Below are 18512 nucleotides of genomic sequence, written 5' to 3' on the forward strand. Positions count from 1 at the left end.
TCTGTTGCAAAAATAAACATAAATTTGCAGATTGCTTTCCTAGGCAAAAATAGCAACATTCCTTTTTCTGTAAAAATTTCATTAAGTGAAAATAGAAATTCCCTTTTCACTGTCCAGTTTATTTGTCCATTTAGCTTGTAAACTGAATTTTACTTATCTTTTTCTTACATAAGAACAAAAAATAGCCAAAGAGCTGATAATTTCTAAATACATTTTAGGTATATTTCCTATATATAGTTTTGGATATATAGATACAAAACTCTTATACATAGCTACATACCATTATAAAAATGTTTCTTAAGATACGGCAACTGTGACTAGACATAATTTTTTTTTTTAACATACAATGGCATTTTTCTGATCCAAATGACTTGACACCAAAAGTTTTACAAATATGTGTCTTTTCCTTCCTGATATATACATAAAAAATACAGAAAGGCTAGGTAAATATCCCCGATAAAGGATATATTACTTCAAGGATTCTGACATTAATAAATTCATTCAACAAACACTTGTTGAGTACCTAGTATGTGTAAGTCACTGCATGAGAAGTTTAACTTCTTATCTCTTTTAATGAGAAGAAACTGTGAGAAAAAACTTTCTTACTGAACATATTTAAAGTTAACTTCTGTTAAATTCATGTCAAAGATTATATTTGAAAAACCTTATATTAGTTTAAAAGTGCCAAAACTCAAGTAATATGATCTGGCAACTTAAGTGGATACACTTTAGGAGGAGTATGAAAAGTAATTTTTATGTATAAATTGTGCTAACACTAATGTAATATGTAAAGACTTTATGTACTACAATGTATTCATATTTATTGTGATTAAATTAAGTCAGCACTCAGTTTTTAAATTTTGTCCCCTCTGAACATCCAATAGTTACTTACCAGTGCCATGATGTCTGAAATAACAAGGACAATGAGGAAAAGGCTGTAACAGAATATAGGAGTATTATATGTAATTCAATGACAGATACACATTTACCAAGTTTTATTCAAATCTAGAATCAAAGTGATGAAACAATCTAACATTCTGTTAACTTTTCTCCTTGGAAAATGCTTCTTTCAAGAGTTCATTATTCTCATGACCTGGTGACTAACTCAAGAGTGATAGATTCGTTTGGGAGATTTTTATTAAAAATTCTCAATACTGACTTCAGTGGCACAGCAGGAACATAATTTGTAATGTACAACCAAGAAAAATCATTTCTGAAGCCATAGGTATCACTGAAATTATAAATTAAAGTCAAGTCTCACTTGAAAGTGTTTCCTTATTACATACAGTCAGCCATCTCACTGGTCAAATCAAGTTTGATATATTAACAAGCTTAAACAAAGGATATAGATACTATCTGCTCAATATCAGTGTTATAAAAAGAGTTCCAGTCTATTTTGACTGACAAGTTTAAATTAATTTAGGCTAAGAAACATGACACAAAACAAATACATATAACATGCACAGAAAATTTCCCCTGAAAAAGAAAATGAGATCAAATTAAAGACATGATGGGAAAAAGTCATTTCTCATATAGTATTAAGACTTATTGAACTGAGTCTTTGATTTAATCAGTATGGGTTATTCCATCCACTGGTATAGATTGCGGCCCTTCTGGTACAATTTCTTTCCATAATATACCACAGAAGAATTAATTAAAGGGGCCATCCCTTGAGTAACTTAAAGAAGCTTATTCACTGAATGGGTGTATCTCACTCAAAGTGAGAATGTGATAAGACTTAGCCTGAAAGGGCCAGGGTCTCACATTGCATCCTGGGCCATTTCCAGTCGTCCTGATGAATATCAGGCCACTAGATCCAGATGACACAGGAGAAGAAAGTGAGGTTGGTGACTTTGCACAGCCCTCCCTCCCTCAAATCAAAGTCAACTGCAAGTCATGTCATCATCTTGATGTCATGGTTCTCTCCAAGAACAAAGGACAAACACAACAATAACAACAACAACAGAATTTACTCAGGCAAGACTACTTGTACCCCTCATGCTTTTCCACTGCCTTTTGGGTTACTTATAATTTTGCTTCTTCTGAGATTGTTCTGATTGATGGTTCAGAGTCATATATCATCACCAGGAGAATATGGGTGTTAAAAGAGATGAGTTTCTGTGGCATAGAGCACAGTGGGATCAACGAAAGCATCGTGAAATTCCCCAAAGGTGATCCAACTCAAACTCAACCTCAAATTCGAAATTCCAAACAGGTCCAACTCACTATCATTCTTCAATGCCCATGCAAGAAACATACAATTATAAAGAAAATTGATGGGCTGACTTTAGCTACAAATTCTTACACTTATTATTTAAAATACTTCCCGATCCATATCTTGTCTATGTATTCAAAATTATTAAACATGACTCTACTTTATACAATCTATTGTCCAGCCAAATGGTCCCACCTATTGTCTTACATGTGGCAATCCACTTTCCAGCCTGGATGCAATACTTTCCACCTCCACCTCACAGGATCTCCTAGATTTCCTGAAGTCTTAGGTCAAGTGCTACTTCCTACATAATGTCACTCCTGATCCTCTCTACTTCCTAACCTCCAGGTACTAGTCCTTATCTTCTTTTGTGTATGTGTAGTTCCCTCCCTCTCCCCAATAGAATGGAAACTTCTTGAAGGCAGGCTTGTTGTTGTTCAGTCCTGCTGGCTCTTCATGACTCTAACTGGGATTTTCTTAGCAAAGATACTGGAGTGGTTTGTCATTTTCTTCTCCAGATCACTTATAAATAAGGAAACTGAGACAAAAAAGGGTTAAGTGATTTGTTCAGTGTTACACAGCTAGTAAGTGTCTGAAGCCAGATGTGAGCTCACGAAAATTAGTCTTCCTGATTCCAAGTCTGGCACTCTATCCATTATTCCACCTAGCTGCCTTCATAAGGCAGCCATCTTTGTTTTTGCATTTGTATCCCTAGTGAATAGCACTCTGACTTTTCTGAACTTGGTGGGGCAATAGTGCTCATATTTTTTTATCATTTTCTTCCATAATGTTTGCAAGTGAACACAGTCTTCAAACTGGAATTGTCCTTGGCTACCATGCTTATCAGCTTCTCAAAGATATCAAATGTTTGTTGGCTAAGGTAGTGTGAGGACTTTTTTCTTTTTCTTCATTGAATCTACAATTTTGAAGTAATTCAACTTCTACTCTGACAGAAGTCCTGCTCCAATTCCCCATGATAGAACCATGGTGTGTTGGTGATGTGTGGTTTCCAGAGTGCCAAAAGAATATTCTCAGGCATATTCTATAGTGGCTAGAAAGGTTTCAGTCAGGCTCCCAGAAATTGGTTGTTATTTGGCTGAGAAAGAGCTCAGTTTTGTATAAAAATGCAATTTACTGACTATAAGATGATAGATGCCTTTGGTGTTGCAATCAATGAAACAAAACAAAATTATTCCTTCATCCTTTTTGGTTCCCCATCCACTTCCACAATGATGACAGTATCACAGATGATGGTAGAATGGTGGGAAAGGGGGCAGAGGGTGCAGAGACTCACAATTTTTAGGCCATCTATACATTTTAACTTAACTGGTAGTCCTTTAATGTGAGAAAGAATTCAAAATGCTAATGTGATCTTAGGTTCATCACAGGAGCTTTAAATTTCTCATGTAAAGCTTGAAGGGACCTTTGAGGTCAATGATTCCCAATAAGGTTGAAGTAAGAAGCTTACAGCCTAAAGCACAGAAGATGATAGTACCTCTGGACTCTGCCCTAGTCAGAATATACATGTTAAGTTCTAGGTGCCATATCTTATGAAGAACATTGAGCAGGAGACTATGCAGATAGGCAACCTGGATGGTAAAGGGTCTCCAGATCATACCATATATGCACGGTTGAAGAAATTAGGGATGTTTAGACTGAGGAAAAGAAGAGTTGGAGGGACATGAAAGATATCATCAACATTTGAAAGGCTCAAACACAGAAGGACTAGACTTGCTTTGTCCTGCTCTAGAGAGAAAGTGGCTGGAAGCTGGAGATGTAAATTTTAACTCAACGTAAGGAGTATCTGTCTAATGATTGGATGTGTTTAAATGTAGAATGGATTATCTCAGGAGGCAGTAGGTTTCTTTTCTAGTTGATTACCTGAATCAGTGGTAGAAAGGATTTTTGCTCATGTATGGGTGGGACTGAAATACCTTTGAGGCCACTTTCAACTCTGAGCCTATGCATTTTTCAGAAGTTTAATGTGATATAAAGCAATCAACATGTAAGGATGTGTGGCACAGTCCCTTCCTGTCATTAAGAATCACCCATTTTTAGTTTGAAAAAAATCAAGATTTGCAAAGATTATGGTCTTGTCCTGATATACATACTGATGTTTAAAAGCAAACGAACATAGCCTTCTAGGGAGATGAGCTACAGAACTGAGTATAGTGGGTGGAGAGAGGAAATTTTCAGGGAGCATTACAAAGGAGGCTTCTGCTGATTTCTGGCCCTTTCTGGAAAAATGTAGAGCAGTATTGTAGGCCAGGATTTCAGCAGAGTCAGAAGCTGGAGGTGGTGGTATAGCAAAGCACGGAAACTATCTCGTAGATACTGAGATCAAGATCAGCAGGAGCAGCGAAGGAGCAGCAATACATTGTAGTATCAATAATCCATTAAAACTATACTATCAGAAGTGTGAGATGCTCCTACTCAAATCTTCCTTGGCTGCATGGGCTCGCAACGCATATACCTCTCTACCTATGAACTCCATGGGTATCCATTCTTCACCCTGACAAAGTAGGCTGGGAAAGTATGCCTCAGATTTACAGGGGAAATGTTTTGTTGCTACTGTTCTGACCCTTTGCTTTGGGCTAATTGTATCCTTTGGTTGACTATAGATAAGGTAGGGGCTCATGTTTTAAGACATGAGACCTCCAGAGTATCTTGAACTCAGAGCTGCCATCCTCTGGGGACTCAATCTATGAATTCTAGTTGAGGAGGTATCCTCAGAAGGGCACTCCACTTAGATCAGTTTTCTACTTATTGCATAAGTCACCTTCCTCTCTTTATTAAAACTCCAACTCAAATTCCATCTCTCTCGCCTAACCCAATTACAGAGAGAGAAAATGGCATGTCATTCCTTGTGTTTCGATGCATTTAAATAACTGGTCGACAGGATCACAGCATTGCTTTGGACAAGACCTGAGCACTCGTTAAAAATGCAACTTCAAGCACATAGAAATATTCTGCAAAAACACATAAATAGCTTTGATTTGACTGGTAATGAGACTTGATATTTTTAAATAATGAGAGAAAGCAATTTTTAAAAATTATGGTACATGCATAACAATAACATCCAGATCTCTGATCTAGTTTAACCTCATCAAGAAGAACATGTAAATTTATGCTAACATTACTTCTCTCTTTCAGCTTAGGATATGCAGGATCCTGATTCAAGAATAACAAAAACTCTATTAAGATGCTTTAATTTTTCTTAAGCGTCTTTCAAGAAGGTTGATCAATCCTATGCCAATGAGACCATTTCACTAGCGGAAGGCAAACACCTCTGCTGGCAGCTTTTCCTCCGGAGTCTTGACTGTTTAAAAGTGATTTTTCCCAAAAAATTCCCCAAAGTTTTGGAAGAATGCTTCCAAATCTATTTGCCAAATGCATGGAAATGAGGACTGAGAGGATATGTAGATTATTTATGCCTAGTGAATTTGAATGGCTAGTGAAAGTGAATTTCAAGGTATGAAAAAGGAAACAATGCTAATGTACTTCTTCCAGTTTATTTTATTTAATATCTATTTAAGTACTGAGTCAAATTAAAGTAGTTCTTTAAAATCTAAAAATCTCAAAACACTAGAACCCATGGAGGGTTCTATATTGATAATGCCTTTTTGCTTACTGTTAATGTAGTTTTGTTTCTTAATGGGAAGATCTTTCCCATCCATTAATAGGTCATTTGACCTGCTTAAGTCACATGGAAGCCTGAGTTACATGAGTCAAGACACATGGAACAGGAAGGGGTAAAACAGGAAGGCTGGAACAGGAAGAGGCAGAGTTAGAGCAGAGCTGAGAGGAAGTTAGTCAGAGAGCAATCACAATGGATGGACTCAGGCAAGCAGGCAGCTGGCTGTGAGAGTGAGAAGGGCATTATGTTTAAGGGATCCTGTTCATGATTTGTTTAAGGGAGCTGGTTTGTGGAAAGCCTAACAGAGAGAAGGCTTGGGGATGGTGTTGTCCTCTGCATGGTCATTGTGCATAGATTTCTTTATTACTATGATGGATTTGGTTTTTTGGTGTCTGAATAAATATGTTGGTTCTGCCTTCCACGTGGAGAGTCTGTTGTATTTTGTGAGAAAATCATCAACAAACAAGAGCATACTCATTTACAAAAGGCAGAAAGAGAAGACTGTGCTTAAAACCAACAATCAATTACATATAGTTCATTTTTAAAGAAATATATATTGAATTTAACATGGTAGCACCAATACCTTTTACTTTCAGAAAAAGAAGATAATAAACATAATTTAACCTTTTCTTATAGACTTTGGTTTATCATTATGATCATCAATGTTCAGTGATATGCTATCAGGGTCTATTAACATATTTAGGATTTTTGTTCCTTTGCTTAATTACCTCAGACTATTGAGTTTTTGAAATATTTATCTGTTTTTTATACTTTAAAAAGTCTTACACTTTATTTTCAGGCTGTCATTTCTCAGTCAGTATTGCTAATATGATTGTCATAAAAAGTCTCTCTCTATTGTATCTAATTTGCTTTTTGTAGTTTGCTATTCCCTTAATGCTGCTGCTGCTGATGACAGCATTTATATAGTTTTTTAAGGCTTACAAAGTGATTTATAAATATTATTTCATTTTATCCTAACATCCTTGGGAGATAGGTGCAAGTGTTATTCCATTTTACAGATGAGGAAACTGAGGTAGGCAGAATTTAAGTGACTTTTCTGGGAGTACGCTGCTAATAAGTGTCTGAGATCAGATCAATGCTCATTTATTATTGTACTGTTTAGAGTAGCTCTTTACTACATGCATAATACTAAAGCAAAGAAAGCACATGTCTACAAAATGGCTCCAAAGAACTTAACTTCCTTTATTGACAAAGTGAACCCTGACTGAATGAAAGTCTTGAATTTTTGTGGCTGATTTTTTTTACATAAATGTACTAACAATCACATGAAGCACCCCAAAAATATTAATTCCCACCTAGTAAAAATGATGAAAAATGTTTGGCAACATTACCTTACCTTTTTGATGACAGTTGTGTTGTTACTTGGATTGCTTCAAAAGCACACATCACAAGAACAAAAGGAATTAAGATCTGTTTAAAACACAAAGGAGACCATGCATCTTTGAAGTATTTGGGAAATAGTTCAAAACAAATACCATTTCTGCTTATGCACACTTTTTATAAAAAAAAAAACCCAAAACCTCAATCCATCTTTGCAATGTACCATAGTACAGCAAACAGTGGAATTATCAAATACTGCCAAAGAAGAAGGGGGTGGAAACCCATTTGAAATGGCTTACAGTATGTTGACTACATTGATTAAAAAAAAAAACAAACTTCATTAGTCACTTACATGCAGCACAAAAGACAAAAGCATCGTCATACATTTCTAATAAAAGCCTATTAAAAGTTGTTGCTCAGTTGAATTCATTAATGCAAATGTTTGAATTATGCCATCCAGAAGAAAATTATTCATGTACAATATAGACACTCAAAAACTTCCAGGTTGAAAGGATGGGAAAGGGAAAGGATGCCAAAAATGGGAGGAGATTAACAAGGCAAATCAAACAAATTGGGCAGGACTGTAAACTGGCAGAATAGTTCACCGATTCTTTTTCTTTTGTTCCATGCTTCTATGTTATCCTACAAAGCTACGTTTAAACAGCTCCTTACTGATTATTTCCAAATGTAGAGTTGATAATATAAAAGTAAATGGAAGGACAAAGACAAGAAAAGGCCACTAAGATTACACAGCTATTACGAGCACTAGTCATAAGGATAAGTACCTTAAAAACTAATATATCACAAAAAGAAAATAAAGTTCTTGTAGAGCCAACTTTCCCCAAAGCAAGTTAACAAATATCATTTGCTAATTGTGTTGCTGAACAGCAGCAGCAGCAACGGTAACAGCTAGCATTCGTATAGCACTTGACAATGATTATCTCACTTGATCCTCACAAGAACCCCAGGAAGGAGATGCTAATAATTATTAACTCCATTTTACCGATGAGGAACTGAAATAGAGGCTCCCTGCCTTTCCCAGGGTCACACAGTATTCAGTGTCTAACATCTGAACTTGTCTCCCTGACTCCAGGTCCAGAGCTCCGTCTACTAGCACTCCCTAGTTTCCTAGGAGTTATTTCTACTAGGTGTTTCCTGATCGCAACACTCCATCCATCTCTCACCTCTCTATCTTTGCACAGGCTGTTCCCCAAGCATGGAGGATTCTCACCACTTCCCCTCCACCTACTATAATAATGCCTACCTTCTTACAAGGCTTAACTCAAGTACCATCTCCTGTGTGAAGCCTTTGCTGATTCTGTCCCTCCCCTCCATTGTTAAGTGGTCTCTTTCTCAACCAATTGCTTTGTATAGACTTATATGTGAACCTGTTGTGTTTCCCCCTCACCCCTGCTCCCTTCTACTTTAAGTTCCTTGACAGGTTATTTAATTTTTGTTCTATCTTTAATTCTTAGTGTAATGCTTAAACATTAGTAGGCACTTACATGTTTTTTGAAATGAATTTAATTGCATTTGAGTTTGAAAGTTTATTGTGCTAGACATTATAATTTTTAAAAGCTGTCTTTTCCAAGACATTTATTTTTAAGCAGAATAAGGTGGTGAAAAAACAATCAAGGTTTGCTTAATGAAAATCAATAGGGAGTTAAGAAAACAGTTTCAAGTTTTTTACAATACAGTAGAGATACTACTGTGAGAAAGATGTGGAGCATCTTTTTGAAATTTATTATATAGTATTAATAAAAGAACAAAAGTAGATTTTTAAGCAGATTGGGAGAAGATCTTACCCTCTATAAATATGGTACCTAGAGTTAGGACTCAACATAGAAATAATTAGGTATCAATCAGTTTTACACAGCAAGTCTTACAGTTCTAGGGGATGTAATTTGAGATAAAGAAGTTAGTGGTTACATTGAAAAGAAAAGTAATCAATACAAAAAAGGATTCTGTAAATTGTAAAAGATCCATCAGATAAATGAATCACAAAAGAAAACCTTTAAGTCAATACAAACTCCTCAAGACTAGGGGTCCTGAAGATCTTGATAGTTCTCTAAGCAGATCCATTCATTAACTCTTAATGACTTTCATCAAGTTCCTGGACTTTTGATTAAACATTCCCAGAAAAGATATGGCTTCTGAGAGATGCACAACTTACTGGGGGGCAATTGAGTCTTCTCTGACTTGAAGCTTACCACTGGGGCTTACTTTGGAACTGGAGCTGGGCAAAATCCCTAAAGGTAGGACAATTATAAAGTTTCCTAGTGGTTTCCATCGCATCTACAAAGACTCCCTATGCCTTTTAGTCCAATGGACTTGTCATGGAGTGATAGCTACCTCCATCACAGAGAGAACCAGTCTAGTGTACCAAGTACTAATCTTCTTCCCAGGGACAACTAAATGTCTGTGATTTCACAAAAGAAGACATAAATCAGGCCGTTTTTTTGTTTTTTTTTTGGGATATGCTCTCAAAAAAGACATGATCTTGGACTAAGATATATTACTGGGTCCCTGAAAGAATGTCATTAGCAAGTATAATCACTAACCTTCCACATCATCAAGGATCCCATCATAAACGGGCTAAACACAGTCAGGAAGCAATAGACAGAAGAAGGATCAAAGCTGAGGAAACACATCAAGAAAGAAAAAAGGATTACTGAAAGATATCTGTAAAGACAGAATCCATTTAAATGCATGTAGGTGAATTCACTAAATGTTAAGTCTTTTTCAAAAATATGAGTATATTTAATGGAGGCTGTTAGTTTTATGATATTAACATTATTAATAGATGATTGGTCACACAATGTTACTGTGAGGTATCTTCAACATTGCTACAAAGCAATATTGGTCAGGGCAACATTATCAATTTATGTAGGTAGCAAGGGCTGACTTCAAAAAGCTTAGGTTTCTTTCTTTTTTTGAAAAGCTATTTCACAAAATTAAGATAGCACTTTCATATATGGCTTTGCATTTGCTATATTAAACAAAATTTTCACCAACTAGTTATAATGCCTTTTAGTATGATCATATCATTTTGTAGTTATATCTGCAGAAAAAGTGAAAAAGATTACCTGTTAATAGAAGCTATGTTTCCAGTTCCAAAAAAGGCTATTACTATGAAGAAAACCTGGACAGAGCTAAGGAAAGGATCAGGTAAGTCAGGAATGAAACCACCCACTATCCCATCTTCAAAACCTTGGGGTTATCTTAGACTCTTTCCTCTGCATCATCTCTCATACAATCTTTTTTACATCTAATTTCTCCCTTTTTATTTCCACTAACACTATTCAAAGTATTGGCTCTCTTTGCCACCTGCTTAGACTACTGCAGTAACGTTCTGGCAATTGTTACCATTTCCAATCTCTTTCCCGATCTAATACAATGTAGATTAAGATCATTTTATGTATGGACATGAGTTCCTCTTAAAACAGATATTCTTGACCAGAGTTCTATGAGGTTGTTTAAAAAAATGGAAAATTTTATTTCAATAAAATTGGTTTCTTTTGTAATCTTGTATATTTTACTTTGTGCGTTTAAAAACGTTAAAACCATAAAGATGCCTTTGGTCCATAGATGCCACCATACTGCCAAAGGTGTCTATGATAAAAGAAAGGTTAAGAACCCCTGTCCTAAAACTTTTATTGACTCCCTGCTCTCTGGTTCAGACTCCTGAGTGCTGCGTTCAAGATCATCTATGACATGGCACTACCTTACCTTTCTACTCTTATCTCCTATTCCTCTAGTTTTACTGCAGGTCTTCCTGACTCTGAGGTCAGCCTTCTATTCACTACACCACAATGCCTCTGTTAGAATTCTAGAATGTAATATTAAAGGGATGTTTTCCAGGCATTTAAAAAAAGAAGCAACGATCACCAAGTAGGAAACATGGCAAACTAACCTTATCTGAAAGTCAATACTCTCAGGGTACGTGAAGTGCTCTGACATATCTGACCTCGCTGGATCTTCATATTGTCCTCATTTTATGGATGAGGCTCCAACTGAGGCCCAGAGACATTAAGTTAATTCATAGTTACAAAATTAATGACTGAAAATGAGGAGGAAGAAGATAAAAATTATGATAGCTACTAGCATTTACACAGTACTTTATGGTTTGCCATGTGCTTCACATATGTTAGGTCATTTAAGACTAACTACAATCCAATGAGGTAGTTGCTATTATTAACCCCATTTTACAGATGAGGAAAGCTGCAAGGCTGAGAGACACAGAAGTGCCTTGCCCAGGATTACAAAGCTAAGTATCAGCTGATGCACAGTTAGAACTCAAGTCTTTCTGGCTCCAGGTCCATCATTCTGCCTGCTCCTTCAAGCTGCTTCTCAAATGATCAAATATCAGAGTTAAGACTAACTCAGGTCAATCTTGACTTTTCTGTGCAGAGGAAGAGGTCCTAGACTAGGAAGCCTGTATTCTAATACATTCTATACCACTAACCAGATGAGTTTTAATGGAAACAATGAAACTTTCTGAGCTTGAGTTTTCTGTCAGATTAAGGGGTTTGTAGAAGATCTCCACATAACCACTTACAGACCTGTCTGCAACTGATTATAGGATGGTCTCACCTGGATGTTATACTGGATGTTCCTGAAATCCAAAACGTCTCAAACTGAACCAATTTCCCCTAAATCTGCTATTCTTTTTTATTTTATCACTTTATGCTGGGACATAAAATTCACTGAGTTTCTCATGTTCAAAAATCTTAGTGCTACTTTTTAGTTTTTACTCTTCCTTAGCTCTCATTTACAATCAGGTCCAACTATGTCATACCCCCCTTACTCAATAAACTCCAGAAGCTCCTTATCATGTCCAGGATCAAATACAAAATGCTCTTTTTGGCATTCAAAGCCCCATAAAACAGCCCCCTTCTCCCCTTCTTACACCTTAGTTCCTGTCAAGTAGTTTTCAAACCAGTGACACTGGCCTCCTGGTTGTTTCACAAATAAGACACTATACTTCTCTTCTCTGGGCATTCTTTCTGGGGGTCCACCATGCATAGGATGCTCCCCCTCTTCATCTCTATCTCCTGACTTCCCTGGCTTCCTTCAAGTCCCAACTAAAATTTTACTCTCTATAGGAAGCCTTTTCCAACCCCTCTTGATTCTAATGTCTTCCCTCTTTTACTTATTTCCTATGTATCCTGTATATAGGTCATTTGGACATATTTATTTGCTTACTGTCTCCTGTTACATAGTGAGCTCCTTGAGAGAGGGACTCTCTCTCAAGGTTTTTTGGTTCTTTTTGTATCCTTCACATTTAGCACCATACCTAGCTCACAGCAAGTGCTTAATAAGTAGTTATCTCTAAGACCAATCAGCTATCTCTACACTATCTTTCACACTCGTTCTTTTTGCCTTCTACCGCCACAGCCTTAATTCTTACAGCCTGCCTAGTCTACTTCTACAGCCTCCTGTAAGGTATTTTCATCTCTACTCCATGATGGTGGTGATTGTGCCTTATTTAAACTTTGTGATCTGTATTGGTGGAGGGATACCAACACTCAAAAGATCATGGATCCTAAAAATATTTAGACATAGCCCCACTTAACACTTGGACTGCCTAGAGCTCCTTCCTCCTCACTACAAGTGAGATATTGGTTGACTCTTGTCAGAGAGTGATGTTGCACTATTAGTTTCCAGGTGCAAGGCCAAGAAAATACAAACTTTGGGAACATCCACCCCACTGGAAAGGTGTTGTTTATGGGCCCATACTGGACTGTATGTATTTTGTCTGAGACCCTTCTTCCTCTGATCCAGAGCTCACCTTCTTATGCTGCCCATGATTAGTAGTTCTGGCCACAGAAGCTCATTTTAAAACACTACTAAGTTGTGGAAAGGTTGTGACCTAAATCAGTCAAGGGAATACCCATATGGATGAAATAATAGTTCCTTAAAGTAAGAAGAAGATATAAAATTTTAATGTAACTTCTTTAAAAGTAGCGATTATTTTTGTGTTTTCTTTATATTCTTAGTTCTTGGCACAGTGTTATACGTAGGAAATATTCAATATATCTGTTGGTTAATTAAGATAGATTCATTAGGCAGTGGAATAGATAACCGCTAAGGCAAAGGTCCTTAACCTGGGCTCAATGGAGAGATTTCAGATTGGTGAACTACTTAGATAGGGAAATAAAATACACCTTTATTTTCACTGATGTCTAATTGAAATTTTGCATTTCTTTCCATTTTGAATGCAGATGACAAAACAGTCTTCTGTGATGGGAAATCTGTGGGCTTTAACAGGCTATAAAACAGAGCCATGACAAGTTAAGAACTTTTTGGTCTAAACATTTTTTCCAGTTCTAAAAACTCTCCAATTCTGAGATGTCAGTTCATATAGTATGAAATATCAAAATATCAAAAATCAAATTCTGTCCTTGCCTAGATTTATGATACCTTTCAAAAATATTCATTGTAGCACTTACATGGCCTACAAAACATATTTAAAGGAGACCAGTCAGGATGTTCACCCTGAGACCTCAGGGGGATAGGAGCAAAAAGCATTTGCAAATTCTTCTTCCAGTTTATTTCCTGGACAGGATCGAACAATTGTCATTCTTCCTGCTTGTTCCATGTGCTTATGGCTAACCATCTGGCTTTTCTATAGGTTTTATTGGCTATTATCTGGAGATGTGAAATCATAAGACTAGAGATACAAAAGGCATAAGCTTATAAGATTTAGGTAGGTTAAGGTTTTGGATCCAAGGGTTTTAGAGCAAGGGAAATAATAAGCTATATCCTTTTTCTAAAGTTTTCCAACTCAGCAAAATGGTACTATTGCTTTGAATGCTTAGATGAGCAGCTGATTTTTCTTTTCCAAGGCTACCACCAAATGATAGTGAAGAATTAACAAAAAATTTAAAGATATTAAAAAATAGAACAATATGACACTAATGACTGGGGAGCTCCAGATGGGCAAATCTCAAAAGCTCTGCTAATCAATTAAATAATTCAAAACAAGGTCCCAATTGGAATGACAACTGTCAAAAAAGAAACTAGATGTGAGACATAAAACAACAGTCCTTCAAAAAATATCTAAAGATTTGTAGAATTGACTATACTAAAAAAATGTTACATTCTACCAAGAAAGTGAAATGACTATTTAATTTGATGTCATGTCTCTTTAAAACAAGCAAAGGATACAAAGAAGAAGGACCTACGAATGTCCTCCAGGTGGAGTTGCCGGAACTGAGTTATATCTGTATTATAGGCAAAATGGATACTGGTGAGCTGTGAAAGGAATAAGAAAAAAAATCAATACATGACACCCTGTTGGTTTACCTGGAAAATAAATGGTAAATTTATAGGAAAGTGAATAAAGAATTAGTCCATTCCTATTTACACTAGCTAGAATGGTATACTACATGGAACCTTTAGTGAAAAATCTTTTTCTAGCTTAATTATACTTTAATAAAATCTGCCAGAAAGGCATTGTATATTGCCAATGTTATACTGAACACAGTGGTATTCCAGTGCTTTATGTACAGAACAGAAAGAACCTGTGTTTTGCTTAGTCTTCTAGTTTCCTTCACTTTAGACTCATTTCTCAAAAGAACCCTTTATCACAAGCTGAATTTACATGGCCAAAAATTTCCATTTAAATCTAGATGAAGGATGTAATGAAAAAATATTGTATAGTGAAATATTTCTCAGTTTCTCTTTTACTATCAATAAACAATCACCCTGTTTATACAAACATTACCCTCTCCCAGTTAAGAGGGCAGTGAATGGTCTTTCATTGGTAAAAATTACAAAGGTATTAAATTCCTCTGCAGCAAGCTCACTGTTTACTCTTTTGCCTGGCAGTAGCAACTGGAAGTCAAAGATAAGGCATAAATTGAAATAATTTTCCCCCATATTATTTTAAAAATAAAACTCTTGATATGTTTTTTCCTACTCTTTCCAGGAAAAATAAGGTTAGATTTATCAACAATGAAGTTGAACCCCAAACTCCAACACCTCTCTTGAAAAACACATATGTGCTTGTTTTCATTTTGTATCTATCATGTATACTCTTTGATATGTACATGCTATGTCCCAAAAGAATGTGGATTCCTTGAGAACAGGGATCATTTTGGTTTTGGATCCCCATTGCCTAGCACAGTACATGGCATGCAGTAGGCATAGCTGTTGATTGAACGATAATACAAATAATATCATTCTAGTTGTACCCCAGTTCTAAAGATATAAAATATCATTTTGGAAACTGTGTTTTATAAAATGGGACTACAAACCCTTCAGAGCAGGGACTTATCTATCTTTACATCTCCAGCACCTAGAAAAGTACTTGCCCCCTAGGAGCCCAATAAATGTTTGAAATGAATTAGAACAAGAGAGAGTCAAATGATGTAAAGGTTATGACAGAGAATTTCTGACCCTATGCTTAATACATACAAAAACATCCTTTCACTTAAAAGTTTATAAGCTGCTCTGTGAGCTGATGCAACCATTCTGGAAAGCAATCTGGAACGATGCCCAAACGGCTACAAAAATGTGCATACTCTTACAACCAGTAATACCACTTTGAGGGCTGTATCCCTAGGAGATCATAAAAATGGGAAAAGGACCCACATATACAAAAATATAGCAGCTCTTTTTTTGGTGGCCAAGAACTGGAAATTGAGGGGACACCCATCATTTGGGGAATAGCTTGAACAAGTTGTGGTATATGAATGTAATGTAATAATATTGTGCTACAAGAAATGACAAACAGGAGGACTTCAGAAAAACCTTGGAAAGACTTGTATGAACTGCTGCTGAGAGAAATGAGTAGAACCAGGAGAACATTATACACAGTGACAGCCACAGTATATGAGGACTGTTTCTAATAGACTTAGCCCCTCATAGTAGTGCAAGGATCTAAAACATTTCCAAAGGACTCATGGTGCAAAATGTCATCCACATCCAGAGAAAGAACTATGGAGTTAGAATGCAGAATGAAGTAGACTATTGTCTCTTTTGTTGTGTTTTGGTTTTTCTCATGGTTTCTCCCGTTCATTTTAATTCTTCTATGCAGCATGACTAATGTGAAAATGTGTTTAATAAGAATGTATGTGTAGAACCCATATAAGACTGCATACCATCCTGGGGCGGGGGGAGAAAATTTAAAATTTATGGAAGTGATTGTTAAAAACTGAAAACAAATAAATTAATTTACAAAAATATATTTTAAAAAAGTTTATAAGCTATCAACATGAAATTTAAAAAGACTCATCATATAATGAACTACAATGAAATCTGTTTTATTTTCTCCATTTTTTCTTCCCCAATAAGCCAATGTTAATTCCTGTTATCTCAGGCAGTACAGTTGATGGAAAGAATTTTACAGCAGCAGTTCCCTCAAGTGGCCTTAGTAAAAGTTTTATATTTCCTTGTACTGATTTTATGTGATTATGAGTAACATTTCTAAGGAAAGAGGAAGGCTACGATGTCATTCCACCTCTCTAGCTCAGCTTGACAAAATGCCCTCAGATGGTGGAATGGCTTGAACAAGTTTAAGTGTATTGTATTAGACAAATCATCTGAGATGAGACCCTTAGGCACTGATGTAATGGAGAAAACATTTTGAAATGAGATGGTTAGGAAAATAAGAGTAAGATAGTGAAATTACAAGTCACTTAGGGTCAAATTCATAGATCTGTAAATGACAATGCAATGGTCTTTCAGACTAGAAACAGAGAAAAAGAAGGAAATAAGATAAGGACATTACTTCTCATCTGTTTCTCTCACCTATACTGTATTTTACTTTATCTCGTTGTTTTTATACAGTGGATTGCTAGAAACACTTGTAACTCCATACTACCTGAGTAACAATAAGCCTACTCTCAATTGTGAAGGCTGACAAATCTCTTTACAAACTAGTTGTTTAAAAATATTTGACAAAAGCTATTAAATGACTGACTGCCTTCTATTTAATCAGAAGGTAATTTATAATAAACTCTAAAATTTTAAGTAATAAAAATCTTTAATACAATGACACTGAAAATTTCAAAGGGAAGGGAATAAATGTGACTTTTATATATTCTCACGTACAGTAGAATTGTCCTGAGATGTTACCTTTTGTGTACAGGAAACACCCGACTGTTGCAGTGTTTCTTGTTCCACGTATATCCAAACCAACATTAAGCATGACAACACAAAGGGAAAGAAAGCTTCATACCTATACCAGGAAAAAAAAAACATACATATAAAGCTAATCTATATTCCATGCATATCAATTAGTCAAACCTGTACTGATGCCACTTTAAAATGAAAGCGACAGCACTAAATATTTGTCCTAAACCTGTATTTTATTATTATTTACACCTCACATTTACATGGCGCTTTAAGGTTTTATCTGACTTCAGTAAGACAAGTCATTATATCCATTTTACAGAGAGGGAAATTGAGAGAAAGTCAGAATAACCTGCCCATAGTTAATACAATTAGTGTGGAGGGGTAGCAAGTAGAGGTGAAGGTGGGGCATGAGGATGTGGAAAGAGTGAAAGGACCTGGCTCTGTTACTTACCAAGCTGTGTGATGTTGGGCAATCACTTAACCTTTTCTGGGCCTCAGTTTATTTATTTGTAAAATGAAGGGATTGGGCTATATGACCTCTAAAGTATCCCCTAGTTCTAGATCTATGATACTATAAATATATTTAAAGGAATAGGAAGTTAAAAAACATTCTTTTCCTTACTCCCCAAATATTTCCAGAAAATAAAATGCTATAACCCTCACAAAGTTAAAAAGAAAGAAACAAACAGGTTTATTTAAACTTGTGTAAAAATATCTATGTTGGAGAAAATAAACTACAATTATTTGGTGGAATGGATTTGGGATATCTATTTCTTTAAGACTCTGCTCAAATCTGAGCTCTTCTCCAGAGGTATTTCTAACAATACCACCCTCCAGTCATATTTTTTTTTCTCTAACCACTTTTATACTTAGTATCTGTACCACATAATTTAGCACTTTCTTCATATGAATTACTATTTTATTCACTAATTATTTCATGTGTGTATGTCTTATTTACCCAGTAGGACTATAAATTTTGTGTTGGTAGCACCAGCACCCTGGTTCAGTCCTAGTCTCAAGGCCTTCATCCTTACATGAAATATACACATTGGACAGTAAGAGTCCTATAAGGTTTTGAACCAGGGAATCCTCTGTCCTGTTCTTGGGATGTATGTCTGCTTTCCGTCTCACAGGATTCTTGGAGCAAAGAGGTCAAATACACTCTGCTAACAGAGCTTTAAATACTTTGAAAAGTCAGATCTTCTTAAAATTGTACAGATCCACAAGGCATAGGCT

At 35.9% G+C, this 18512-nt stretch overlaps 1 protein-coding gene across 2 annotated transcripts in view; it reads right to left on the minus strand.

The window, feature by feature from the left end:
* The window catches only part of PIGN (phosphatidylinositol glycan anchor biosynthesis class N), a 189771-nt gene that overhangs the window by 16571 nt on the left and 154688 nt on the right, over positions 1-18512 (minus strand). For both annotated transcript variants that reach the window (XM_072605511.1, XM_072605510.1), the window contains 6 exons: positions 17277-17379; positions 14364-14450; positions 10280-10335; positions 9755-9830; positions 7210-7283; positions 893-935 (listed from right to left, as the gene is read on the minus strand). In XM_072605511.1, the coding sequence (XP_072461612.1) occupies positions 893-935; positions 7210-7283; positions 9755-9830; positions 10280-10335; positions 14364-14450; positions 17277-17379 (439 nt within the window). The remainder of the gene's footprint in view (positions 1-892; positions 936-7209; positions 7284-9754; positions 9831-10279; positions 10336-14363; positions 14451-17276; positions 17380-18512) is intronic.

This window comes from Notamacropus eugenii, chromosome 4 (genome assembly GCF_028372415.1).
Source record: "Notamacropus eugenii isolate mMacEug1 chromosome 4, mMacEug1.pri_v2, whole genome shotgun sequence".
NCBI lineage: Eukaryota > Metazoa > Chordata > Mammalia > Diprotodontia > Macropodidae > Notamacropus > Notamacropus eugenii.